General features: G+C 55.9%; 2 protein-coding genes and 1 long non-coding RNA gene across 22 annotated transcripts in view; 1 reads left to right on the top strand and 2 right to left on the bottom strand.

Moving 5' to 3' along the window:
- ELP4 (elongator acetyltransferase complex subunit 4) overlaps positions 1–26,909 on the bottom strand; it is a 196,887-nt gene that overhangs the window by 25,614 nt on the left and 144,364 nt on the right. The window lies entirely within an intron of this gene.
- Positions 269–24,446, top strand: PAX6 (paired box 6). Of its 17 annotated transcripts, none has more exons than XM_072039204.1 (14): positions 6,223–6,381; positions 6,486–6,628; positions 10,159–10,235; positions 10,558–10,612; positions 13,237–13,367; positions 14,195–14,236; positions 14,330–14,344; positions 14,988–15,153; positions 18,916–19,074; positions 19,932–20,014; positions 20,296–20,446; positions 20,572–20,669; positions 22,471–22,621; positions 23,339–24,446. In XM_072039204.1, exons 4-14 carry the CDS (start codon positions 10,603–10,605, stop codon positions 23,422–23,424), a joined length of 1,092 nt encoding a protein of 363 aa, XP_071895305.1. In that variant the 5' UTR covers positions 6,223–6,381; positions 6,486–6,628; positions 10,159–10,235; positions 10,558–10,602; the 3' UTR covers positions 23,425–24,446. The 17 variants fall into 17 exon arrangements, with proteins under 17 accessions (XP_071895295.1, XP_071895296.1, XP_071895303.1 ...); XM_072039203.1 differs by having other exon boundaries at positions 20,554–20,669; XM_072039198.1 differs by having other exon boundaries at positions 14,330–14,545.
- Positions 7,686–8,638, bottom strand: LOC113843858 (uncharacterized). The gene is made up of 2 exons (XR_003497729.3): positions 8,420–8,638; positions 7,686–8,075 (listed from the first exon to the last, which is right to left on the bottom strand). It is a non-coding gene; the product is annotated as an uncharacterized lncRNA (long non-coding RNA).

Below are 26,909 nucleotides of genomic sequence, written 5' to 3'. Positions count from 1 at the left end.
GCGGCGCCGTGAGGGGGCCCGGCGGTGCTGAGGGGCCAGGCACGGGCAGCCCGGGCCGTGCCGAGCCGTGCCGTGCCGCCCCGGGCCGTGGGGGTGCCGCCGTCGGGGCAGGGCGCGGCGGGCGGGCGGCGGCCGTGCTCGCGTGGCCCCAAATGTCTCATTAGCTAACGAGTGGCCGCCGTGACGTCACCGGGGCGGCCCAGCCAATGGGGGAGGCGCTGCCGTGGGTATTAAGGGAAAGTTAGTGCAAAGGCGGCACCCCGCATGTACCGCCCGTGACACTTCAGCCGGGTGGCAGCTGCTTGGGTACGAACCCGCCACGGGACGGGACTGGGACTGGGACTGGGACGGGACGCGGCGGGCACCTCCTCCCAGCAGCCGGCCACAGGGCCCCGCGCATCCTGACAGGTAACAGCCCCCCCGCCCCACCCGCTGACCCGCAGCCGCCCCCTTTGCCCGACGGGGAGGGGGGGAATGGGGACCGCCGGCCGGGCCCCCCCCCCCCTCCCCACACACAGCCCGGTACAACAGGTGGGGGGCGGAGGGGCAGATCTGGCAGGGGGGGCCCGGCCTCTGTCCGGTGGCGTCCAGAGAGGGGGCGCCCGGCGGTGCCCCCGCTTCCCAAACTTTCCCCGCGGGAGCAGGGGCTGCGGCGCAGCCCCCTCCCCTCCCTTCCCTTCCCATCCCTTCCCTTCCCCGCCGCTCCCGGTGCCAGGCAGGTGGGAGCCGGCCGCCCCCGGTACCGCGCCCGTCGGGGGCCGCGTCCCAGCCGCGGGGGAGCGCCGGGGACTCGCCCGCCGCCCTGCTCGGAGCGGGGCGAAGCCCGGGAGGCGGCCGCCACCCCCCCAAGTCGGGCTTCGCTGCCCGGCCGCGGGTGCCTGCGCTACGCCAGGGCGTTAGTTGGGGAGAGGGAGAGCCCGGCAAGGTGGCTCTTCCTCCGAAATCACGCAAAACAAAAGAAGAGCGTAAAGCCTGAAACAGCGCTTACCTGTCCTCGGGCTTCTCCAAATATTCCTTACGGTGCGTTAGCGAGAACGCTCCCCGTGATGCTTCGCTATAATATACCGGTAAATGGACATTCTCCTTCAGTAATAAATCAAACACCATCTATCTCAGATCCTCCTCCCTAATTAGAGATGTTTATTGGAGATGGTGTTTATCCAGCTGTCATGCCGAGAAAAAGCTGTGACATAATTACCTCTGACCAGATAGTCTTTTATATGCATATCTCACTGACATATAAAGCAATCGGTCTGCATTAAAAATGACAAGATCAAATGTTGATTTTAGCCGATATAATAATATTTCTGGTCATTACATTAATTGAAACTCGACTTCCAGGCTCTCCGAATTACGAATCTTGCTATTCAAACTCCCCCTTTTTTTTTTCTTTTCTTTTTTTTTTTTTTTGAATGAATGAATGAATGAAGCGAGCAGCTCCGCCAAAGGGCTGGGCAGAGGGAAGCATAACCGTGCGAAGTTGCCGCGATAAATCAAACCTGCCAGCACAAAGCGAAACAGCCCCGCTGCCCCTCCGCCTAATAGGGCAGTTGACGCGGATCCGAGGAGTTTCTCCATCATTTCCTCGTGGTCCCCGCTTCGCCAAATTTAGGTTTCGTTGCTTATTCCGGAGGCCAGCAAAGCCCGGGCGAGGTGTGAACGAGGCAGCCCGGGATCCCCCCAGCACTCGCCTGATTTTTCAGGCGTGCGAGCGCGATTCTGGTTCATTTGGTTTCGTGGCGTTGGCAGCTTCTGCGGCCCCATCTGTGTGTTTGGTAGCGAGGGGTGATAAGCTATGAATTGCTCTGTAATTGAAAATATATTTTTGGGAAAGGCTGGTTTTACAAATATCAAGGGTGTAGGCTTTTGATCCTTTCTGCTGCCTGTGTTCTCCAGTTGCTAATAAAACTCGCATTGAGCTCCTTAGTGGCTTGATTAACAGGCAGATTAACTGTTACTGGGGTTTTGAACAGCTTGTCCCAATCAATAGCATTTAAAAAGCCCGTCAGGATGCGCTAAGCTTTCACCCCCCCGTCCCCCTCCCTTCTTTTCTGAAGGCTTTTCGAGCGACTCCGCTGGCCTGACACTTTGCACATGTCTGTAATCAAAGGCTTCCCCGTACAGGAGCTCGTACATTCGCCTGCCAGCTTCAGAGCCAGCAGAGTGACTTCGGCGGGGTCCAGAAAGCCTTTTTTTAATCCCGGCACACAAAGCTGTGCCTGGCGCAAAAGCCCAACAGAAAAGAGGTTAAATCGATTCCAAACTTTTTGCGGCTTGTTTCTAAACTAGAAAAGCTCCACTTAACTCAGTGTCCTGCGCATTATAGGTTTCAAACACTGTCCCTACATATACAAATAGGCATTGAGTGTCCTGAAGGCAAAAGCATTGTAGTCTAAGACGTCAGGATTTGTGTATCTCTTCAGTTTTAGACCGAACTGGACAAGAGGACTTTAAGCATTTTTCTGGGTATTAAAAAAGGTAGTTTGCAGCCCAGATATTAATCCAACCAGACGATACCGGAGTCCCTAACTCAGCACTTTCCGCTTTCAACACCTAACAAAATACGAAAGGGAAGCAGCCGCTGCTGTTTAACACAAAATCAAAACTCAGGCAAGAGATCATGTAAAAAGGTGAAAATTATTTTAATTAGGAATAGCAATTATTTATAAAAAAAAAAAAAAAAAAAAAAAGTGCCGCATATAATAGTTACTTACCTTTTTATATATATTTTTTACCCTTTTTGTTATGCCTTTTTTAATTTTTTTTTTCTTTGGGATTGTATTAGGAACAGAAAGAGAGAGGGGGAGAGAGAGAAAAGCTGTAGGAAATGCGAGTTGCAGGGACCTGGCGGGGATTTAGCAGCGCTGGGCGCGGTGCCTCGCTCCCGGCCAGGGCCCGGCGCTGCCCTCGCCGCGGGGAGCGGAGCGGGGCCGGGCCGGGCACCTCGCGGCGGGGCTGCTCCTGTCCGTAACCCGCAACGGGAGCGGAGCGGGGTTAGGAGCAGGAAATCAGCCCCTCGAGAAAAAGGAGAAAGGAGGGGGGAAGCGATGGTGAAAGAGAGAAAAGGGGGAAAAGGAGAGCGAGGCAGGCAGAGCCGTCCCGGAGGGCTAACCTCGGCAGGCGAGCGGTGCTAGGTGAGAGCAGGAAATTAAAAAAGGGAGAAAACAAACAAACAAACAAACAAAAAAAGGGCGAGCGAGCCTTCTCTGCGGAGCGTCCAGGCACGGCCGTCTCTGCGGATCCCCTTCCCCCGGCTCGGGGCGCCGCTGCCGGCATTGCCCGAGGGCAGCCCCCGGGGGGGCGGCCCGGGGGGGCTCTCCCTGTGCCCGGCCGGGCCACGGAGGCCGGGAGGGGGGGGAGCACCGGCACCGGCGGGGGGCTCGGAGCGGGGCCGCGCAATCCCCGCGGCGGGCGGAGGTAAAATGGCGCCGCGGGGCGGGCCGGGGCCCGCCGGGCACCGGGGCCGCGACGGGGCGGGCGGCAGCGCGGAGCTGCGGGCAGGGACCCCCGCACGGCCCCGGCCCGCCCCGCCCGGCCCCGCCGCTTTTCTGCCTCCCAACTTTTGCTCGGGGCTCCCGCTCCGCCCGGCCGCCCCTCGCCGTCGCCCCCCGATGCCCACCCCCGGCCGCCCCGCCGTGACGTCAGCGCCACTCACGCCCCCCTCCCTCCTCCTCCTTTTTATTTTTTTATTTTTTTTTTTCGGCTCGGGGGGGCGTTCAAAAGTTTTCTTTTGGGGAGGAGGCAGCACAAAGGCCGCTGCGCCCGAGGGGAAAATAGCAACAAGATTACGGCGTCTTTATTCCGGAGCCGAGGCGTAAGAAGGTGCTAATCCAGAGGATGGCTAATTGAGAGCTTGTAAAAATGATATTTGCCTGCAATTGCGGACAAAGTGATTTTTTTTTATTATTTTTTTTTTTTTTATCGCTTTCATCACTTTAACGCCCCGTGGACGAGAGTAAAAAAAAAACCATAAAAGATAAAAAAATAAAAATTGCTCGTTTGGTAGAGAGAGCGAGGAAAAAAAAAATATATATATATATATATCCAGAACCAATAATAACAAAAGCAGCCCCCGAGGACGCCACTGGCTTCTCCCCAGCAGAGGACTAGCTGCCAGCTCCCCAAGTCCCTTCGGAGCGACCGAGAGCCGGGACACCTTACAAACACCGCTTTTTGGGGCCTGAGGGCTCTCCCTCCCCGGCGCCCCGGGAGCAGGGCTCGGCCACTTGGGGCACTTTGGGGCAGGGGGAGACGCAGAGCGGGGGCTGCCGGGGACCCCTCGGGGCGCCCCACGTCGGGCTCCCGCCCCGCCTCGCCTCGCCTCACCTTCGGGGCGATCCCAAACGTTGCCGGGCGCCCGTCCCGCCGCCATACATATGCATGACTCGGGGGACATCACGCGGGGCCCCCCCGGCCCCTCCGAGCTGCAGCTGGGGCCGGGCCGGGGGCGCAGGGCGGCGGCAGCCCCGGCCGGGCCCGGGTCCGCGGGCAGGGCCCGGTGGCTCCGCCGGCCCCGGGGTCCCCCCCGGGCCCCCTCCGGCCCGGCTCGGCCCCGTTGTGCCCGGAGCGGCGAGCGGCGGCCCCGCGCCGGCGGCCGTCGGGGGAAGGGGCGGCGAGCGGCGCGGAGGGCAGGCAGCAGCGAGTCTGTTAAGAGCCCATTTTGTGCTATCACGGAGCCGTGGCAGCTTCTCGGCGGGACCGGGGATGACAGTGCATGACGGCCGGGCAGCCCATTATCCCGCTCCTATTGAGGCGCCCTTTCACTCACATGCAAACTCCTTGGCAGAGTCGTTTGTCTCCTCATTGTACTTTATTTAAGAATGCAATGGTTGTCAGGGCTCTTATTCAATTTCAAGATACTTTATTGATGAGCTTTGACTTTTAGCACTTTTCACATGTCAAGAGAAGTCAAGTGTATGCGGCTACGACTTCATTTTATGCTTCGCGCGTTCATACTCGCCACTTTCCTCGGTGGCTCTTGGAATTTCTTTTTCCTGTCCCCTCTCCTTCTTCCCTTTCTCTCCCCCAGCCCCCCCCCCCGCGGTCCCCTCCCCCTCGTCCCCGCCCGGCTCGCCCCAGCCGCCGGGGACACCCCGAGCTCGGGCTGGTGCTCCCAGTGTAACCTCAAATGCGTGCGCGGAGGGGTTGCTTTGGAGTGTACTGAGGTGTGTCCTAATGGTCCGGCATTCAGCACACGCACTTGTGGTGTGTGGTCAGAGCGGAGAAGTCATTTACTGACTTTCCCCCCTCCGCCTCTGGCAGCCGGGGAAGGGGCTCCCCGGGCGCACGGGGGGGGGGCCGGGGGGAGCCCCTCGGGGGCGGCCGGGCTCGGGGCGCTGCCGCGTCCCCCCCTCCTCCCGGCTGCTCTGCGGGGTCTTAAATAATAATAATTTAAAAAAAAAAAAAAAAAAAAAAAAACGCACACAACAACGGCAGCCCTCAGTCAACAAACGGCACGTGGGAGAAGTTTGCGAGTGTTTAGTAAAGGACTCTTGAGGCCCTTCACAAGAGCCCTCAGCACACAATTCCGCCGCCTGTTTGCTCTGCTCTCCGCCGGCCGGGGCTGGGGGGGCTGCGGGCGGCCGCTGGCTCCGGGCGGCGCCCGCCCTACAAAGCGCCTGTCTCCCAAATATTTATGTCTTTACCATTTGAATGTTATTTTCCCCTTATCTCCATTGTCGGACGGCGGCTAACTGTTTAAATGCAAATTGACCTTTCCCCCCCCCCCCCCTCCTTTCCCTCCGACCCCCTCCCGCCGGCCCCCCGGCCCCCTCCCCCAGCCCGACCTGGAAACGCGCCGCTCCCCTTCGCCGCTCCCCGCATTTTTGGGGGCCGGGGCCCTGCTCCGAGCTGCCGGGGGCGGCCCGGAGAGCTGAGCCGAGCCGGGGCCGAGCCGGGGCCGGGCCGAGCCGGGGCCGGGCGGTGGTGGCGGGGCCGGCCGGCGGCGGCGGAGCCCGGGCGGGCGGCGGGTGCGGGGCCGCGGGTGCGGCTGCGGAGCCGGGTGCGGAGCAGGGGCCGGGGCCGGGAGCCGGGAGCCGGGCCCAGGGCCCTGCTATTCAAACGGCTGGGCCAATTGAGCCGTGCCGGGCGCGGGGCGGCCAATGGGCGGCGGGGAGGCGATGGCGTCGCTTTGCATAAAGCAATATTTTGTGTGGGAGCGAGCGGAGTATTTGCATGTGCGGAGTGATTAGTGGGTTTGAAAAGCGAGCCCCGGCTCAGCCTCATTTCCCGCTCTGGTTAAGGCGCAGGGAGGAAGTGTTTTGCTGGAAGATGATGACAGAGGTCAGGCTTTGCTAATGGGCCAGTGAAGAGCAGTGGAGGCGAGGCAGAGAGCAAGGCACACATACATTAATACACTTGAACCATCACCAATCAGCATAGGTGTGCTCTGTCTCTCTCTCCCCACTTCACTCACACACTCTTTTATCTCTCGCTCTCCAGTCACTGACAGCCCATTTTATTGTCAATCTCTGTCTCCTTCCCAGGAATCCAAGATCACACAACCAGCAGCTTCACTGGAGAAAAACTATTTTGCTGGCAACTCTTTTTAAAGCGCCATCATTTCCAATCAGTGCGCTCTTAAACTATTGACAGGAGCTTTGACAACAAGACAGGATGCCTCATAAAGGTGAGTCCGCTCATTTCTTCTCCCGGCTTCTCCTTCTCGCATTTTAATATTTAGGCAGGGCTCTCGCTCTCTCCTGCGCTCTCTCTCTCGGATCCCCATTTGCATTCCGGAGAGCTTCCCAGGGAACTTTCCAGCCCAGGAGCTCACAAACTTTCTGCTTTCACACGAGCCCGTGTCCTCCGGAAAAGCTAAAGCATCTGACCGGGAAACCGGTGCGAACCCTCGCAGCAGCCCAGCAGCAGCAGCAGTTCCCACGTAGCACTTGCCGGGCAGGGAGACCACAGGCGCCGGTGTGTGTGTGTGTGCGCGCCGCCGCTGCTACCGGCACCCCCGCTCGCAGGCACGGGAGGGGCGGCGGGGCCGGGCCGGGCTGTGCCGTGCCGGGCCGTACCGGGCCGTACCGGGCCGTGCTGTGCCGGGCCGGGCCGCGGGGCCCTGTGCCGCCCCCGCCGCGCGGAAGGAGGGAGGGAGGCGAGGACGGGAGCGGAGCGGAGCGGAGGCTCCGGGTGCCCGGGGGCGGCCCCGGCGGCCGCTTTGTGCTGCGGGGCTCGGCCGGGGAAGGGGAGCCGGCCGCCGGGAGGACGGGGCGAAGCGGCGAGGAGGGAGAGGAGGAGGCAAAGGGCGGCCGGGAAAGTCACCTCCTAGGCCAAGTGAGCTCGCAGGCGCGCTGCGCGGGGCGCTGAGCGGAGCCGAGGGGCTGTCAGCTCCCATCAGCAGCCCCGCATCTCCCCGGCTCGGCCCCGGGGCCGGCGGCTGCCCCGGCCCCAAGGCAGCACCGCCCGAGCGCAGCCCCGTCCTCCGCGGCGGCTCCCGGCCGCGGCCGGGCTCTGGGGGCCTTTGGGAAGCGCTGCGGATCGGATCCATCCATCCGTCCTTTTTTTTTTTTTTTTTTTTTTTTTTCCTCCAAAAAAAGCTTTCTCGTTCACTCCTGTCACAGCCCCGTAACCCCACGGGGTACCCACGGGCCTGAGAGCCCGCGCTATAGCAAGGTCCTTTTTTTTTTTTTTTTTTTTTTTCCTCCAAGAAGTTGCAAACTCCTGGCCGTGCAAAAAGCAGCTTCGCTCCCCCTGACGCGCAACAATAAACTTGGTTCTTTTCCCCTCGCAAGTGCAATTGGAAAATCTGGATTTGAATTTAACCTTGCGATGCCTCGTACGGAGCTGGTAAATCGAGACGTGGGGCTGGAATAATTTCTGGAAAGTTTAAAAACAAAGTTTCCCGAACGATTAAATGCACCTGGCAGATGCTGTTTTGGAAAACGACCACACCATCCTAGAGACGAAAAGTGACGGCATTTTCTCCGTCTTAGGGACATAAAATAATAAAAGTGGCCCTTGACAATAAATGTTTATAGCTGGTGACCTCTACCAACTCCTGATCGCAAACCGATTCGTTTTTATCCTTTTCTCATTTGCCCCGAGAACAGGAAACTTTGCCACCTGAACGCCTAATTGTGTGTGTTTTCACCGGGAGAGGCAGAGGGGGAAAGAAAGAAAAAAAAAAAAAAAAAAAAAAAAAAAACCTAGATCAGATTATATCCAGATTTTCAGATTACAAAACGAGCGGCGGATTAGGCCTGGCCTAATGGTGGAGCTGGCTGCCTCGGACACGGCACGCTGCCTCCCAGGCGCTGCCCTCCCGCACCGCCCCGCACCGCTCCGCTCCGCGCTGCCTCCCGGCCGGCCACGGCTCCCCGGCTGCGGGTGCCCGGCGCTGGCGCTGCGCCGGCTCGGCGGCTCGAGTGGGGGGCGAGTTTGGGAGCACAACGTCCTGCCCCGCACCTCCTCTTACCTTGCTGAAGGACTCGGCTAGGCTCGGCCTGCACTGTGAAACGTTCTCGGCCGCGTTTGGGGGGTTGGTTTGTGTCGCGGCGTGCTTTTTGCCCCTTCTCCCCAATCCCCCCGGTGCCGTGGCCGAGGTAGGTGCTGGCAGGGCTTTGGCTGGGAGCGCAGCCGCGGCTTTCCGCCTGCCTTCCCCGGCCCCGCAGGCCCCAGGGTTATGAGTTGCGCGTTAAATACGCGAGGAAATGCTGCCCGGAGAAGTGGGGTTGCCGTTCGGTGTGTGTCGGTGCAGACGTGTTCGGTGTATTAAAGGGATGGCTTCACGTTCGGTTCAGCCAGAGGAGATACTGCCACGTCTCCATTGAAGTACAGTGTAGCTCGCTCTGCTGCTAATCAGGTAGTTCTCCAAAGAGCAGTAAATATTTACCAGCTAAAGTCTTCATGCTGCGAGAAAGTACTTGTTTGATGTTTATTTTTATGGATTTAAGATTACTAAAAGCTACTTAATAAATTATACCGTGGCTAGTCCTGAATGGGGAAACGTGCCTCTTTGAATTCTCCATCATATGCAGGAAGAGTAAAATTAATATTCATTATAGGCGCAAAAGAAAGAGAATGAGTATTTTTAGGCTAAAAAAAAGGGAGAGAAAATGAAGGCTGCGACTATTTCATTATTTTACCTCCTTTTTTTTTAGCAACCCCCTTGAATGGGCTCTTTATTGTAATTGTCCCTCCCCAATTGAGCACCCCACTGAGCTGTTGTATCTTTTTACAACCCCTAACAACTCGCACCAGTAACACAATTACCGCCAGATATTTATAACGAGAAATTACTTTTCCATTTTCACCCGCGACGATTTCAAATAAATACATGGGGACGCATAAATAAATAAATAAGTGGCCCGGGGTGGGGGCGGTGGGGGAGAGGGAGGGAAGGTGGCGAGAGGAGGAGAGAGGGAGTAAGGGAAGGAGGGGGGGAGAGGGGAAAAGAAAAAAAAAAAAAAAAAAAGGGCGATTGGGACTGTCCAGGCGCTGGGTCAAGGCAGGCACTAATGAAGGGAGAAGGGGCTTGTTTCTCTGCTCTTTGTAAGTTGGAGGGTTGTTGGTCCGTTTAGTTGGGAAGCTGCGCGGCCGGTTAAGGAGCCTGGGTTTCTGCACTCGGGGTTTGGGTAGAGGAGCAGAATGGAGGCCATTGTTCGCTTTCTGTAGGCTTTGTTTAACAGTTCTCACCCCCTCCTGTTCTTACTTTTTAAAGCAGTGAGGCGAGGTAGACAGCGTGTGTCACAGTACAGTGAAAAAGGGGAAGATCTAAAGACCAAAAAAGAAGTTAATCACGAGACGTGGAGTTTGGGGGAGAGAAAGTTGCTAGTGCCGCGGGGAGAGACAAATAAATAAATCGAAGAAATTCCCGGAGGTAAAAAAATGGAGCCCCGCTGCCAGCGCACAGGGCAGCCGGTGGAGCGGCAAGTGCGCGCAGGGCCCGCGCAGCGCCCGCCCTGCTGCGCCCCTCTGCTCTGCTCTGCTCTGCTTTGCTCTGCTCTGCTCTTCTCTTCTCTCCTTCCCTTTTCTCTCCTCTCCTCTCCTCTGTTCTCCTCCCGGGCTGCGGTAGCGGCGGGGCCGGCCCCGTCCCATCCTCGGCCCCGACCCCGGCCCCGTCCTGTCCCGTCCCGCGGCGGGGCGCGCAGTGTCGCGGCGCACCTTCCCCGCGTCGCTCCGCACTTTTAATGTACTTCTTTTGCTTTGTCCTAGAGGGAAGACTTTAACTAGTGACACGCAGATGTGTGAGTCCCTAAATTGTATGAGAGGACAGTCCACCCCGCTCTCAGGCAAGTTTAAAAACCTGACTTCGGACTCTCTTTGTGCTTGCTGTTGCTCCAGTTAATGCACCACCTCAGCGAAGGGCATTACCGACGAGGCAATACGCCACCTGCATGCAATTAAAGCCAGAAACCACTCGGCGCTTTGCTTTTCTTAAATTTTTGCCTGTGTAGGGATATACGCGCGTAGTTCTGCCTCGAGGCGCAAAAGCCCCCGAAACCTTAAACTAATTGGGGAAGGCGTCTAAGGATAACAAAGTACGCCCGGGAGATGTTAGCTTAACCCTGTGTACTGCCTCCCCCTGATTAACGCCTATTTTATTGCTGATAGACTGCTATAGGCGAGCCCCGTGGGATACTGCTCTCTCAGCCCACCATGCAGAACAGTAAGTGACTCCGCGCCCCTTCGCGGCCGCGGAGGGCAGGCGGGGCGGCCGCGGGCGCGCAGCAGCGGGTAGGGGAGGCGGCCCCGCCGCTGGGGAGCGGGGGCTCCGCCGCTGGGGCTCGGTAGCTCCGCGCCGCCCGCCCCGTCGGGGCGCGGAGGCCGGGCCGGGAGCGCGGCGGCGGCTCCAGGGCCGCGGGGTTGGCCCGGGTCGGGGCCCGGGCCCGTCGCCCACCTGCCCCGCACCGGGAGCCCCCCCGTGCTAGGTGCGACGCCCCGCCGCCTCCCGGTTGCGCCGGTGCCCTTCGCGGATCCGTGTTGGTTCGCCGTGCCCTTTTGTTGTCGCTGCTGGGGCTGGAGACCTGGGCGGCGGGCCTGCGCGCATCGGCGGTGGCGGAGGGGGTTTCTCGGAGCGGAGAGCGCTCAGACAACGCGCCAGGGCGCTGCCCCCGCTCCGGCCGACGGGGCTGCGGGGGAAGCCGGTGGGGTGCGAGAGCCGGCGGCCGAGGTGCCAGCGGGGCAGGCCCCAGGCGCCCCGGGGTGCGCATCTTCCGCGGGGTGCGCCCCGCAGTGCGGCGGGAATGCGTGACCCCGCCGGAGCGATCTTGCGGGGTGGCGCATCCCCGCCGCGCTCCGCTGCATGAGATGCGCGTTTCCTGCGCGCATCGCGGCGGGGGGAGCGCAGGCGGCCTTGCGCGGGCCTTGCGCGGGGCGTTCAGCCCCCAGCCGCTGCGGCTGCGGGCCGCGGAGCTGTGCGGGACCTTCCTCAAGCGCTCTGCCGGCAGCGTGCGCGGCTGCGGGCCCCCTTCGTGCCCTGCCCGGCCGGCGGCGAGCCGTCCCCCGCCGGGAGGCCTCTCGGGGGCTCGGGGGAGCCCCCAGCGGGGTGGGCTCGGGGCTGTGTGCGCTCGAGAGGGGCTCGGCCCCGGCGGGCCGGGCGGCGGCACCTGCGGGAGGCGGCGGCTGGCCTTGGCCGCGGCGTGCCGGGGGTGTATGGTAATGGGGATGCCTTCACTCGGCCGTGCGGGATCGCCACTGCAAAACGTAGAAAAGATATCATTCGGGTGAAGCCTTTATTTTGTTTAAAGGTCGCGGCGGGCTCTTCAGGCTTTGTGTTAATAACTCCTGGGTGTATATGGTGCAGAGCATCCAAATTGACACCATATGTTTTCCTATTAGATGACTAGCAATAGAATACAAGGCGCATAATCATTGCCACTGGGCGAGATCTACACCGCTCTCCAGGGAAATTATATAATGATTAAGGCTTAACCTTTTAAGCGAAACTTTGATTTCGCTTTCTCCGCTGCCATTTTTTACGGTGGCGAGCGTCCCCCTGCAAACCGGCCACGGCGCTGCTGTGCCGCCCGGCCCTGCGCGCCTGCTCCCCGCCCGGGAGGGGGCCGGGGGGAGCCGCCGAGCCCCCGGGCCCCGGCCCTCCCCGCCCCCGGGCCGCCGCCCCCCGCGGGCCCGGCCCGGCCCGTCCGACGGGGCGCACGGCGGCACCGCCGGGCGCGGGCGGGGAGGGGAGGCAGGAGGAGGAGGAGAGGAGGAGGAGGAGGAGAGGAGGAGGAGGAGGAGGAGGCGCGCCTCTCTCCCCGCGGCCGCCAAGGGATGCGGAGCCGCCGCCCGTGCTGCCGGGCCGGGGCGGCCGGACGGTAAATGACCCAGGCCGGGTGTCACTTCGAATCCATTGCGCGGGGAGCGCGCCCCCTCGGTCGTGTCCGCGCAGAGCCCCTGGCTACCTTAAACCGCAGCCTCCCTCGGAGGGAAAGCGAGTAGAGTTCAATCTAGTCTGAGTGATATCCAAATGCGGACAGAAAGGGTCGTTTTATCATGCTACTATTTGTCGTGACGATGCAATTTTCAAAAGCAGAGTACTGTCATAAAGTGACACGCCTGCCACAAGTGCTCCAACTGATCTTTTCAATTAGCCTTCCATGCATGATCCGGGGCGACTTCCGCCTATTTCCAGAAATTAAGCTCAAACTTGACGTGCAGCTAGTTTTATTTTAAAGACAAATGTCAGAGAGGCTCATCATATTTTCCCCCTCTTCTATATTTGGAGCTTATTTATTGCTAAGAAGCCTGGGCTCTTGGAGTCAATTTATCAGGAGGCTCCAAAGAGAGGAGAGCGGAGCGAGCGTAGCGCAGAGCTTCTCCAGGGAGACTTCCTCCAAAGCCTGGAGCTTCAGGTTGGGCATTTTCGAGGCAGCTCTTCGTTTGCTTTTGGCGAGGCGAGCTGCGTTTGTGCGGATGCAGAGAGGCTTTTTTTTTTTCTTTCTTTCTTTTCCTTTTTTTTTTCTTTTTTTTTTTTTCCTCCTTTTCCTGGCGGGGGGTGGGAAAACCAAAACCGAGCGAGCCAGCGAACCGACCCAACCCGCTCCAGCAGCAGCACGTCCCGGGCTTTTTGTCCGGGCTTCGGGGGGTTCTCCGCGGGTTTTGCCGACGGGGAGCGCAGGCTCGGGGAGCGCGGCTGTCGGGCGGCGGCGGGGGCGGCGGGGCGAGGACGGCGGCGGGCGGGCGGGCGGGCGGAGCGCGGGGGCGCGGAGCGGTGCGGAGCGGAGCGGGCGCGCTCCCCGGGGGCTCCGGGAGCGGAGGGTGCTATGGTGGGCGCTGTGCTTCCCGCAGGTCACAGCGGCGTGAACCAGCTCGGCGGGGTGTTCGTCAACGGGAGGCCGCTGCCCGACTCCACGCGGCAGAAGATCGTGGAACTCGCGCACAGCGGAGCGCGGCCCTGCGACATCTCCCGAATCCTGCAGGTGAAGGCGGCGGCGCCCCCGCTCCTCCCGCTGCCCCCTCGGCAGCGCCCGGCCGCCGCTGGCCGCGCTCCCCGCCGGCCCCCACACCCACCCACGTTCCAGCCTAATAAAGCGTCCAGCTGCCCACCTCCGCTGCCGCTGCGGCTAGACCTCGCCGTGCATATCTGTATCTCTGTATGCCTTTTGAAATACCTCTTAAAACCTTTTGATTTATATATATATTTTTTTTCCCGCCTGGTGATGACCCGCACTCTTGTTACAGTTAGCTCGCTGTAAGCAACCGAATTGTACGGCTCGGCAGGATTTCGGTTCCTCTCCTCCCCCTTCCCCCTATATTCCCCCTATATTTACTTATGATTTTGTAAGATCTGTATGCATTTGGCGTGGCTTACTGCTTTCTTATTTTTCCTTTTTTTTTTTTGCATTTTTTTTTTTTTAAAACACCATCAAAAAACAACCCTCGAAGCCACCCTGTTTTAGCCCAGAATCTGTCTTTACAGACACTAACGCGATCTGGCGCAGCTCAGGGGTACATTGTAAATGTAGGTCTCGATAACCCCTCACTCACCCCGTCCCCCGCAAGTACTGTCTGAGGACGATGGAGACTAGTCTGGCATAGCTATTGTTCAGATTTAAGGCATATTTTAATATTAGTACTAAAGGAATTACGTTTTGACCAGATTTTTTTTTTCTTCCAAATGTTTTTAAAGTAGCACTTTTGTAGAGGGTAGGGCCACAAATGTAATTTTTTTTTTTTTTAAGAAAAAAAAAAAAAAGACTCTCTAAGTAAGTTCTCATACCATTTAAGGTATATTTTTGTGTTATAGACCCATGCAGATGCAAAAGTCCAAGTGCTGGACAATCAAAACGTAAGCTTGTCATTGTTTAATGCATACTTAAACAATTTTATTTTTGTCTTGAAATTATTAATAATGTGATTTTCTGTCCGCTTCCCTATCCAGGTGTCGAATGGATGTGTGAGTAAAATTTTGGGCAGGTATTACGAAACTGGCTCCATCAGACCCAGGGCAATCGGAGGTAGTAAACCGAGAGTAGCGACTCCAGAAGTTGTAAGCAAAATAGCGCAGTATAAACGAGAGTGCCCCTCCATCTTTGCGTGGGAGATTCGAGACAGATTACTATCAGAGGGGGTCTGTACCAACGATAATATACCCAGTGTAAGTTCATGAAAAAACCCTTCCTGTGTGCTGTGTACAATGCTGGGTAGCTGTAGCGAGCCTCTGCTTCCTTTGTTTTGATATCAGCTGAGAGGATAGCAGGTTCACATCATTTGCATGTGGCAGGGTCAGACGCATTTTTTCATACAGAATCTGACAAATGCCTTTAAGGAGGGGAGAAAAAAAAAAAAAAAAGCAACAACAACAAAAAACCGCGGTCACCCCTGCGCCTGGCGCCTCAGGACTGCGAGCATCAGTGGAAGCCATCACTCTGCTTTTGCAGGGCTGGGGCCGGGGCTTTTTTCGCTCGGTCCGTCCGTCCGTCCGTCCGTCTGTCCGCAGCTCCGGCGGCCGCGGCGCGGAGGAGCGCGGGGGCTGCGCGGGTGGCTCGGGGGGAGCGCGCTACCGCCCTACCATTGCCTTTCTGTCCTCTGCCTTGCAGGTGTCGTCGATAAACAGAGTCCTACGCAACCTGGCTAGCGAAAAGCAACAGATGGGTGCCGACGGGATGTACGACAAGCTAAGGATGCTGAACGGGCAGACGGGGACCTGGGGCACCCGGCCCGGCTGGTACCCCGGCACCTCGGTACCCGGGCAGCCCGCCCAAGGTAAGGCAGCGCCCGGCCTGGCGCGGCTCGGCTCGGTTCGTTTCGGCCTCGGTTCCCCTCCTGGGCTCCTCTCCCGGTCCCCCGGCCGCCCGCTGCGCTCCGCAGGCAGCCCTCTGCCGGGGGCACCCGGCGCTTGCCTCCCTCCGCCGCCTCCCCGGGCGGCCGTGGGGACCCGTGGGGACCCGTGGGGACCGTGGGCAGGAGGTGCCGCCCGAGCCGGCTCCGTGCTCCCCGGCCGGCACCGGAGCCTGGCGGGCCGGCAGAGCGGTGGCTGTCTGCGTCGGGCTGATTGTGGTTCCTCCTCAATGGGCCCGGAACAACTTGGTAAATATAGGAAACTGTTTATCCTGAAGATTAATAGGTATTTGTTGTAGGAATGACAAGGGGATAATATGAAGGATAATGGGATGTTACGTTACATACTTAAGATGGTTAATGGCTTCTTTTTGAATACGGGCTCTGTTGAGGCTCGGCTCTCCCCGGCTGTGGTCATTCCTTTAGAAGAGGTGTCTATATACAACAACCTGCTTTTTGTTTTCATCCCGCAAGGAAAAAAAAATCAGTAACAGTGTGCGGAGTATCTGGTACAAAGAATGTTTCTGTCACACGCAAGAATTTGTTATGGGAACAATTCTGTCGCTATGTAATTGCTCATTAGAGATCGTTTTGTTTCTCATTAAGGCGACATGAATAAGCGTCTAGTTGAAGGAGACAGCTGTAGAAATGTTCCACAGGAGACCTCTGGACACGATATGGCACCGCTTGCCAATTAGACATGTCAGTTTTAAGAGAAGAAAACAATCTATGAAGGACACTAGAAAGATAGAGCGGAGCCCCCTGTCCCCCCCCCCCGCCCCCACTTTTTTTTTTTTTAATTATTATTATTATTATTTTTTTTCCCCCGTTTCGGCCCGGGGTCCCCCCGCGGAGCAGGGCCAGCCCCGGCCGGCAGCCGCCTCGCCCGGCCCCGCTCCCTCGGCCCCACCTGGCCCGGCCGGGCCCCCCCGCGCCCAGCCCCGGAGCCCCGGAGCCCGTCCAGCCGCCCCCTTTCCCTCTGCCGCCCTTCCCCCGGCGGGTGCGGAGCCCTGCGAGGTCTCCGCGGGGCAGCGCGGGCCCGGGGAGGGGGTCCGGGACCCCCTCGACCCCCCCCCCGAGAGCCCCCAAAATCGGCGAGGCGCAGCCGGGGCTGGCGAGAGAGAGGGGGCGGGCAGGCACTTAAGGCGCCCGGCCCGCCAAATTAAAATTAATAAAATGGGTTTCGTCTGGAATATTCATGCTCCCTCTAATGCTTTTCCCTCGCAGGGGTATGTTGCTGGATTTTAAGAGTCCATTACTCAAAAAGCATAAGGCGAGGTTAGGTCTCAGAGGGGTACAAATATGGTCTCAATCTGATAAACGCCATGCAGCAGTGAATAAAATAATGGATACACGAGGGCTGACAGAACAAAAAGAGACATCTCTATCCAGGAGAAATTCTCCAGTGATTTAGTGGTTTTAGGGATCACTGAGACACTGTTTCTTATCTTTTTTTTTTTTTCTTTCCTCCCTCTCTTATAAGACTAAAGCCTTCTATAGGATTTAGACACTTTCTCTTTCAACAGATGCTACAATGTTTTGATCCCAGCTCTATAGCTGAGAGGTGCCGCAATTGGTTTGCTATCTTTTTTTGCTTGTTTTCCGCCTCACTGATTAAGACACTAAGAAACTAAGGAATGATTTTATTTCCCAGCGTCTTTTTTTTTTTTTTTTTTTTTTTTTTTTTCTTCCAGGAAACAAATCCTATACCCAGCGTCAGATGGTCTGGCTATAGGATAATAGGGACGGACATTCACTCGCTTTCTTACGGATTAGGTCTGGAAGGTGGAACAGCCCTATTGAGATCGCTCCTTTTAGGGGCTTCTTAAAAAAAACCTGCCCCCCCCCCAAAAAAAAAAAAAAAAGGGAAAAAAAAAAGAAAAAGAGGGGCTTTTAGGGAGACATCTTAATAGCCGGCGCAGGGTTTTAGGGCCACTTTGCGACCAGGTGAAATCCTCAGAGCCCGTTCGCGTGGGGAGCGCACCGGGAGGGGGCTGCCCGGCTCCCCGGGAAAGGGGGCTCGGGACGGCCGGGCTCGGGGCGAGCCCCGACGGCGCGGGGGGCAGCGTCCGTCCCCTGCGCCCCCGGCCGCCCCCTCGCCCCCCGCGCAGCGCCCCGCGGCCCGGCGCGGACAGTGATGGATGAGGCCGGTGGCGGAGGTTACGCGGAGGCCCCCGCCCCGGGCGGCCGCGGCCCCCGGCGCTGCCACCAGCGCTTGGCAGGGCGGCTGCCCCGCCGCGACGGCGCTCCCCGGGCCCGGCGGCTTTGTGTGCCCCTGAAAGGCAGCCCCCGGCTATTCACCCGCCGCCGGCCGCCTCAATGGGGCTGCGGCCGCCCATATGGTGACCACTGCCGCTGAATCCCTGTGTTTAAATGGGGGAGAAAGTTCGGGTTTTAAAACATTTCAAAGTGGTTGAAAGGGTCCCACCAGATCCTGTCACAATTCCCCCCGAGCTTTGAAGGCCGGGGCCATTGTTAGCCGATTATAAATGATATTACTTTAAAGTTGATTTCCCACAATATTTAAAGGATGTAGCGGGAGTGTTGCTATTTATTTTTGGCGTAACTTTTCAAGGGAATTAGCATAAGTAGCCCATGCGCCCCTCGCTCCGGCTCCCCTTTTATGCCACATCAAAACGCCTTGGAAAAGGCGCCGTGAAAGGAGCCGGGGGAGCTCCTTTAGGGACGGCGACTTCGCCGCTCCTCGGCGAGCGGCCGGTGGGGCCCCGGGCAGCGCTGCGCGCCCACCCCGCGCAGGATGCGCGCAAGCCCTGCGCGCCCCGCGGCAGCCGGCGCAGGGAAGCGGCGGCGATGCCCCGGGGAGAGGCGCGGCGCCGAGCGCCCTGCCAAGCGCTCAGCTGCAGGGGAGCGTGTTCAGCCCGCGAGCGAACTCGCTCCCGTTTCTTTTCAAATTACATGTTAAAATTTTAAAAGAAATCTTACTTTTCTCTGGTGCAACACATTACAAAGAATGGACAGTCCTTTTATCTAAATATAAAATTCCATTTTCAGCAATTATAGCCTGTTCTTGGTGATGATATAATTACAGCTGTGCTCAGTAATAGGTGTCAAGGCAATGCACACTCATACAATAGTTGAATAAAACTGCAGAACAATGCAGGCACTTCTAAATTCACAACCTTTAAAATGAAATTGACTGTGCAGAATTCAAATAAAAACTGGATAAATATTTTTTAAAAAAGATTACAAGCTTGGTTTGGTTTCTTAATAGCATTTTCTGCAAACCTATCAACATCTAATTGATTAGATAGGAATTACTGATTATAGATAATCTGAAATACTGAACATCACTATTTTAAATATAGCAATAGGTAAATAAATTCAGCAGGCAGAGGAGACTGCCACGGCACTTCGGCAGCAATTCGGATAAAGATTCACTTTCAGGGGAAGGGATTTTTACGCAGGTTTTATTCCAGAGGAAAAATGACACGAAGTTTAGACCAGGCGATTGCAATACTTCATCTCTAATGTTTACGATAGCGCTGGAAAATGAAACGTTCCCGTGTTACCTGTGTCGTTAGTGCGGTATCACTTTGATACCCGAGATGGTTTTAAGAAAGGGTGTCGGCAAACGTGGCCGAACTTGTCCCCGCTTGCATTATTTCTCCGATAGTAACCTTAAAACAGGGGCACGGGCATTTCAGTTTCCTTCTCTCCTTTCCGCAGACGGCTGTCCGCAGCAGGAGGGAGGAGGGGAGAACACGAACTCCATCAGCTCCAATGGGGAAGATTCAGATGAGGCCCAGATGAGACTCCAGCTGAAAAGAAAGCTGCAGAGAAATAGGACATCCTTTACCCAAGAGCAAATCGAAGCCCTTGAGAAAGGTGGGTGACATTTGCCTGTGACTGAAGCAGGAGAGAAAAGCAAAATGTGCCCCGGCTACAGTAAGAGCTAAACAGAAGCGTGGCATTTACGTGCCTTATCCGGATGTGCGATAAGATATGAAGATATTATACAATAGGGTGTTAAGATACATGTTTAGATCTTAAATCCGTGGCTCCCTCCGTGCTATTTTATTCATCATGCTCGCTGCGGTATGCGAGGAGAAGCTGTAGAAAGGTTTTCAAAGGGAAGGTTGTGGGGCACAGCTCCCATCTCAGAACCAGTGTTGGATCCTGGGCTGCTCTCTTGTCCCTGCCTGGGCGTGGGGACAAACCTCCTCCCGCCGACGGTGCCCGTGGCTCCAGCAGGGCGAGGGCCAGGCAGCCAGTGCTGGCAGCAGTGCTCGGTGCCGGCCCCTCATTTCTGTCTGTCCCCGGCGCTGCTGCTGCCCGGGGCTGGCAGCGGGTGCCCTTTTCCCTGACCCTGCCTGGGTGCACCCTCCTGCGACCCAGTGCGGCTCTCTGTCCTGATTTTCTGCTGCTATTCAGCCATGTGCCACTTCGCTTCTTGGTGACGGGGTCAGAGCTGCCTCGGGGACCCCCTCAGCAGAGGCAGAAGCCCCATACCCTGCTCGGCACTTCTCAGGAGAGGCCAGCATTGCGCCCAGCCCTGCCCGTCCCCCAGTAGGCAAGGTGTCCTGCCCAGCACACGCACGCAGGTGGGAGGGGAGGCTCAGCTTCGCTCTTGCAGCAGCGTTTCTTACAGGCTCCGAGAGCACCGGCAGTGCCAGCACAGTTGTGACTCGACCAGCAGCTGCGTTAAATCTTTACGGCTCATGCAACAATATTTTCCTCTGCAGAATTTGAGAGGACCCACTACCCTGATGTGTTTGCAAGAGAGAGACTAGCTGCTAAAATAGACCTGCCTGAAGCAAGAATACAGGTACAGAGTTGCTGTGTAATTATCGCTATTATTGTTCTTGTTATTACCATTACGGTTTCTTATGACTGGCTGCTCAAAGCACAGGGCTGCCACTGTTTACAGTCGGGTATTTGGCCATCTCCTCCTTCAGGAAAATAACAGCACATGGGGTTTGCTTTAGGAAGCTGCTTTGTGACAGGGCGAGGCAGCCTTGTACCAGCGCTGCCTTGGGGTACCTGGAGGAGCCCACGAGCCCCTCACCTTGTCGGCTCACTCATGCCTACAAAATGCTGTGCTTCCAGGTGTGGTTTTCTAACAGAAGGGCCAAATGGAGAAGGGAAGAGAAGCTGAGGAACCAGCGAAGACAAGCCAGCAACACTCCCAGCCACATTCCCATCAGCAGTAGTTTCAGCACAAGCGTTTACCAGCCGATCCCGCAGCCAACCACCCCCGGTAATGCAGCGAATCCACCCTCTCGGGACAGTCAGACTCTGGGACTGTGTCGCCGTGCGTCATGTGCTTGAACTAATGTCTTCATCTATCTGTCTATTCTATTATAGTTTCCTCTTTCACATCAGGTTCCATGTTGGGCAGGACGGACACGGCGCTCACAAACACGTACAGCGCGCTGCCGCCCATGCCCAGCTTCACCATGGCCAACAACCTGCCTATGCAAGTGAGTCCGGCACGGCCGTGCCCGCGCTCGGGGGGCTCCTGCCTGCTGGGGCAGGTGGGAATGAGGGGGTTCCTCCTCCGCGGTGTTTTATGCGGGTTATGAGCCCGAAACACGCCGCGGGGAAACCAGCACCAAAAACAGATGCCCTCTTTTGGAGGCGGCACAAGGGAGAGGGCGCTGAGAGCAACGGTGCTCGGATGAGCCCCTCTGCAGGATCCAGAAAGAGAAAAGTCCTCAGAATTGCAAGGCGACAGATCTGGTGTGAAAAAAAAAAAAAAACCAACAAAATCCTTATGGGGCAAAAAACCCCGCCCCACGGCTAACCCATGGAGCGCAGTGGTGCGGTGTTGGGACTGCTGCCTGCGTGTGCTGCCGGAGGGACGCGGTCCTCCCGCTTAGGTGCTGCAGCGGCGGCGCGTTAGGAACACCTGAGAGAGGGGAGGATGTGATTAGCATCAGTGGTTATGCTAGCTAAGCCAGAATTGCAAGAGCTGTCAATCCTCATGCCTGAAAGCATTAGCTGATCACCAGCTGGGTTAGGAAGAAATCTATTCCTTTGGGGTCTGTTTCTATAGACCTTTCAGATGCAAAATTCCTCCTTTTTTAATGGTGGGGTTGGCCTAGGAAGGTGCTGGCCAATTACGGGAGTTTTGCAGCTTTGTCTGAAGCACACAGCATTGACCACTGCTGGAGACAGGCGAGCCGATTAGAGAGCCTGACTCCTTCACTGCGGCAATTACCATGTTACTAATTGCTGAACCAAAATTAACCAAATAAAGTTAGAGTCTCTCAAGTTCAGGGAAAGGAATCGCGTCGGTTAAGTTGTTATTCCGCGATACTGGAGGCCGGCAGCGTGGCTCCCGGCGGGCTGGGAGCGGATGACAAAGGATCAAAGGGCTGACCTGGGGGGGGCTCTGGGCAGAGCTTCAGCCCCCGACGCACGCGGCCAGGCAGCGACTGCAGGGCCCGAGCCACCGGCAGCTCCCGTGGCCATGGCCGCGTGATGACCACGTTGGGGCAGGGGGCTTGGTGTTGGACTGCCAGCATCCTCCCCTGCAGGGGTGCAGCTAGAGAAGTGTTTGCATATTTCGTGGTGAGGCCGTCGGGATTTCTGTAGCTGGGGCACATCGGGCTGTGCAGGCGGAGGAAATGCGTGCAGGCATGTCGGGTCTCGTGCTCCTGGAGCAGGAGTCGCCCAGCTCCACGTCCCCTTCTCGTGCCACATCGCCTGGGTTTGCTGTGCCCTGATGGTGCTGCCCCAGCTCTGCCCGCTCCCCTGGCACCCGCTGCCTGTGCTGCCCCCAGCTCAGGCTGTTTTGGGGCTGGGGGTTTGGGTCAGTGGGGATGCTGGGCCACCTGGGGCACCTTGTGCAACTGGCCGTGAGTTTCAGTTCTACCACCCGCAGTGTTTAGCTGCAGCAGTAAAGGTGAGGCAGGGCGCTAGCCCCGTGCCGTCTGGGGCTGCAAGTAGCACGGGCCCTCCTTCCTCTGCACAAGTAGGAAGAAGGCTCCGGTCCCTTGGCTTCGATACATCACACCTTATTTAGCATCCACATGTAGCGACCGGCCCTCTGAGCCTATCTGACCATCCGTATCATCTCTGTAGAGCAAGGAGCTGTGGCAAAGGGCTTGTCTGCAAGTCAGGTTTTACGTGTGGGCACCCAAGTTTGAGAACCCGCAGCTCATTCTGACTTGCGTGGAGGAAAACGCCTGCCCGTGCCGCCCGCTGGCCAGGAGCTTAATTATCGTGGCTTTGTGCCTTGGTGGATGCTTAACGCTCTTCTGTCCTTTGCTGCCGCAGCCCCCGGTACCCAGCCAGACCTCCTCCTACTCTTGCATGCTGCCCACCAGCCCCTCGGTGAACGGCCGGAGCTATGACACCTACACCCCCCCGCACATGCAGACACACATGAACAGCCAGCCGATGGGCACCTCTGGCACCACTTCCACAGGTGAGTGGCACCAGGGGGGGGGTCTCGCAAGCCTTGGCTGCAGGTTTGGCAGCTCAGCAAGCCGGTGCCCAGGCTGCCAGGGAAGGGTAGAGGGGAGACGGCAGGTTAATGGACATCCCAATAGCTGGAGGGTGAAAAGCTCCTTGTCGAGGCCCCAGTCCTGCACAGCCCTCAGGGCATGCCTGGACCCTAGCACTGTACAGCAGCATTTGCTGTGAAATATCAGCGCAGCCATGCATGCCGTGAGGTTAAATGCACGTGAAAGCGTTTGCAGGGCTGAGCGTGTTTCTACCGTGTCTGTGTCAGAGGCTGTTTTTTGCTAAGGGTCTGATGTTACCTAAGAGGCGGGTAACCTGTAGAAATACTGACCTGCGCTAAGAAGGCACAATAGGGTAATAAAGGGTAAGCGTCAGCATAACCGGGAGCAAGCTAGGCACATTTGAGAAAATGGAAATGCTCAGTGTATTTTGGGCCGAATTCCCAACTGATACAAATGAGCTGAGGCTCTGCCATTTATCCCAACGCGTGACAGTTTATTCATAACAACAACTCAGTCAGACGTGCACAGGTTTTTAAAATAGAGCCCCCGGCATCCCCGACCTGATTCTGCAGGTTGGTAGGCGGCGAGGTTTCATACTCATAAATCTGAAACAGGAGAGCAAAAATTGTGCTATGTATAGAAAGACTAAAATATCCATTTTCCCACTCAATTTTCAGGTCTCATTTCCCCTGGAGTGTCAGTTCCAGTTCAAGTTCCTGGCAGTGAACCTGATATGTCTCAATACTGGCCAAGATTACAGTAAAACATGTGTTAATTCTGTAAATGACTATATGGACAACAGTTGGATGTTCAGCAGTATTTTCTAAAGGAAGAATGGCTCTCAGAGTACTTCTGTACTGCAACTGTGCCCTATGCTGTAACACATGGAAAAGACTTTAACATGGACCTTTGTACACTGAAGGCATTATATCGGTTGGAACAAATCTTCATTTTGGTATCCAAACTTTTATTCATTTTGGTGTATTATTTGTAAATGGCCATTTGTATGTTATAATGAAAAAAAAAAAAAGAACAATGTAGACTGGATGGATGTTTGATCTGTGTTGGTCATGAAGTTGTTTTAAGAAAAAAAAAAAAGAAAAGGAAAAAAAAAAAGAAGCCATGATCAACAAGCTTTGCCACGAATTTAAGAGTTTTATCAAGATATATCGAATACTTCTACCAATCTGTTCATAGATTATGGATTGATGTTCCAAGTTTGTATCATTCCATTGCATATAACTAAACCTGGAACAATACGCACTAGATTTATGTAAGAAAAATATCTGTTGGTATTTCCAAAGGTTGTTAATGGACGAAGCTATGTGCAAACAAGGGTTAAGAGAGAACTTCGATGAAGAAAAGACTTTGATAGATAAAAGGTAGATTGTGTCTTCGATATAATCCAATTTGTTTTATGTCGAAATGTAAGTATTTGTCTTCCCTAGAAATCTCCCAGAATGATTTCTATAATAAAGTTAATTTCATTTATATTTGACAAGAATATTCTATAGATGTTTTATACACATTTTCATGCATCATACGTTTCTTTTTGGTCGGCAAAAGTTAATTGTTCTTAGATATAGTTGTACTACTGTTCACAGTCCAATCATTTTTGTGCATCTAGAATTCATTCCTAATCAATTAAAAGTGCTTGCAAGAGTTTTAAACTTAAGTGTTTTGAAGTTGTTCACAACTACATATCAGAATTAACCATTGTTGATTGTAAAAACCATGCCAAAGCCTTTGTATTTCCTTTATTATACTATTTTCTTTTTAACCTTATAGTGTGATGTTGCAAATTTTGTTACTGTGTTAGGTTACCCTTACTGAGTTTTATTTTGAGTTTATTTTCTGTTTGCAGTAAGGAGGGTTCTCACGAGCCGTCTTTATAGACCTTCAGCACTTCCACCAGCCTGTAATTTGGGCTAACAAAAAGAAGATAGGTTCACGTCTCTAATTGCAGTTAGGGAGCAGGAGGAGGCTGTTTATTTAGCCCAGGTTTCTGGGGATGCTCTAAATGAACTCCAGAGACGAGCAGGATTTCCAGCGGGGACTTTGAATTGTGCCAGGCTGTGTTGGTGAAGGGATACGCGTGCGCCTATCTGCTGTATATGTGACGTCCGTAGGGACACGTATGTGCACAAATATACGTCCCCGCCTTCTAGAAATGGTTTTTGTTAGGATGTTTAAGAAAAAAACAGCTGTGTTTTTAACAAGCTCTTTGGGAGAGTGAATACCATCCCTTTATATCGCCACACAGCACAATCTTAGTGTAATTTTCCATTGAACTTGTAACCTGGTTAATACCTCAATGCGCTTTGTGTGAGGGTTGTTAGTGTGGGCGTGGGTGGAGAGCTGCATGTCAAGGAATAATGAGAGAAGACAAATCAACAGGCAGCAACAATGCGAGCTGGGACTGGCTAGTGAAAGCTGGAGGCCTTTAGTCACTGGCAGGAAAGCCAAACATTCCCGGACCCTGAGCCTGGCTCATTGTGGTGCTGCTGGCGCTGGCCACGCTGCGGTGAAAAACGGATCTTGCGCCTGAAAAGCCAGAGTGCGGGGAGCACTGAGTCAAAGCACGGGTGTCACAAACGGCCTTTGTAACGCGGAGATGCTATCTGGGCTGGTTATGCTTTCCCTTCTGCTCACCCCAGCATATTTGGAGCTGCAGATAACGCCTCGCTGCAAACCAGGAGCAGCAAAGTTGCAGTGCCGAGGTAATTGCTGCCTGCAGACAGGGTCAAATGCACGTAAACACCGAGTCCTTTAGGGACAAAGAGCAGCTCCATTCGATGCATGATACGACAGTTAATAACAGCGAGAGCTCGAAGCAAGCAAAATGTGCAAAAACATCAGATTAAAATATTTCATTTTAATTGATACTGGTCAGTTGTAAGTATATTCATTACACCAATCTTAAACAGCTTTAATTACCTAGAAGCCACCCAATTGAAAATATTAATTTTGCAGGGAAATTGTTTTTATTTACATACATATTTATCAGGCACGCACACATGCATTGTGCATTTGTGAGCTAGGGCTAGACCGCATTAAACACCGCAGCAAGCAGGTCCCTTCTCGCATGGCTAAACTCATCTTGGGAACAATTCCTCGGAGGCACAAACCCGGCCTTTACACACCCACGTGGCGTCCTGGCCTCCACGCACGTAGCTGGCTGCCTCTAGGCCAGCTCCTGGGGGACGAGTCCCGGTGCCTGCAGCAGGCCAGCAGTGGCAGTGGGTGCTGCGGGGCGGGCAGGGCAGCCCCCGTCCCGCTCCCCTCAGGCTCCCCGGCTGCCTGGCCTCAGCCGCCAGCCCTCGGACCCCTCTGCAGCCTCCTCGGGGGATGCAGGGCTGGGTTGTGCTGCGTGGACACAGCGTGAAGAGGTTGTGTGTGCGGATGAGGCTTGAGCTTGTTGAGGTCGGTGGGGAAAGCCATGGCTGGTCGCACATCGGGGAGAAGCCGGGACGCTGCTGATGCCGCTCGTCATGGTGGTGTGGCCCTGCTGAGGGGCTTTTCCCCAGGGTGTGGGCATGAGGCTGGCGTGCAGCCCCTCGGTGTGCCCGACAGCCGGGCTGGATCCTGGCGGCTCGCTGCGGGCCTGGTGCAGAAGGGCAGGGGAGCTGCGTGCAGCCATGCGGCTACGGCTGCCTCGTCAGACAGCAGCAGCAGCACAAGCACACAATGCAGCCCTCCAGTGTGCTCTGAACAGTACCTGGAACCTATTTGCATCCTCTTTCTTCTTCCAGAGCCGTGTTACCTGCTGAGGCGAAACCTGCTGCAATGTATTGCTAAGTGTAACATGGCTGTTGCCAAGGGTCTCCCCCTTTCACCGCTGGAATCAATGGGAGTTTTGCTACTGATTTCAATAGGAACAAGGCATTTCTGTGCATTGGGTTAAGAAGTATTGCATAATAACACCTTATACTTTATTTATAAGCCCCTCCTAAGGCATTGCACAAATTATAGTCACACAAGAATTGATGTGTGAGCGCTGTCTTAATAACACCGTATTTCGCATCTCAAATATTGTGTTCTAGATACAATATTTACATTTACAAGTGAAAAGGCTGCTAACCTACCAGTTATTGTTCCGAGCAGACAGATGATGAGCCGCACACGCTGATGGTGAAGCAGACACGCGTGTGGTGGCACCCGTGGCAGGACTGCCTTGCCCCGTGCAGATCCCGGTTTGGTTTTCAGCACCAGCAGCACGTGCTTGCTGCAGGAGGCACAGAGCTGCTC

The sequence above is a fragment of the Anas platyrhynchos genome, chromosome 5 (assembly GCF_047663525.1).
Source record: "Anas platyrhynchos isolate ZD024472 breed Pekin duck chromosome 5, IASCAAS_PekinDuck_T2T, whole genome shotgun sequence".
NCBI lineage: Eukaryota > Metazoa > Chordata > Aves > Anseriformes > Anatidae > Anas > Anas platyrhynchos.
This window is presented reverse-complemented; position numbering and strand designations above follow the sequence as displayed.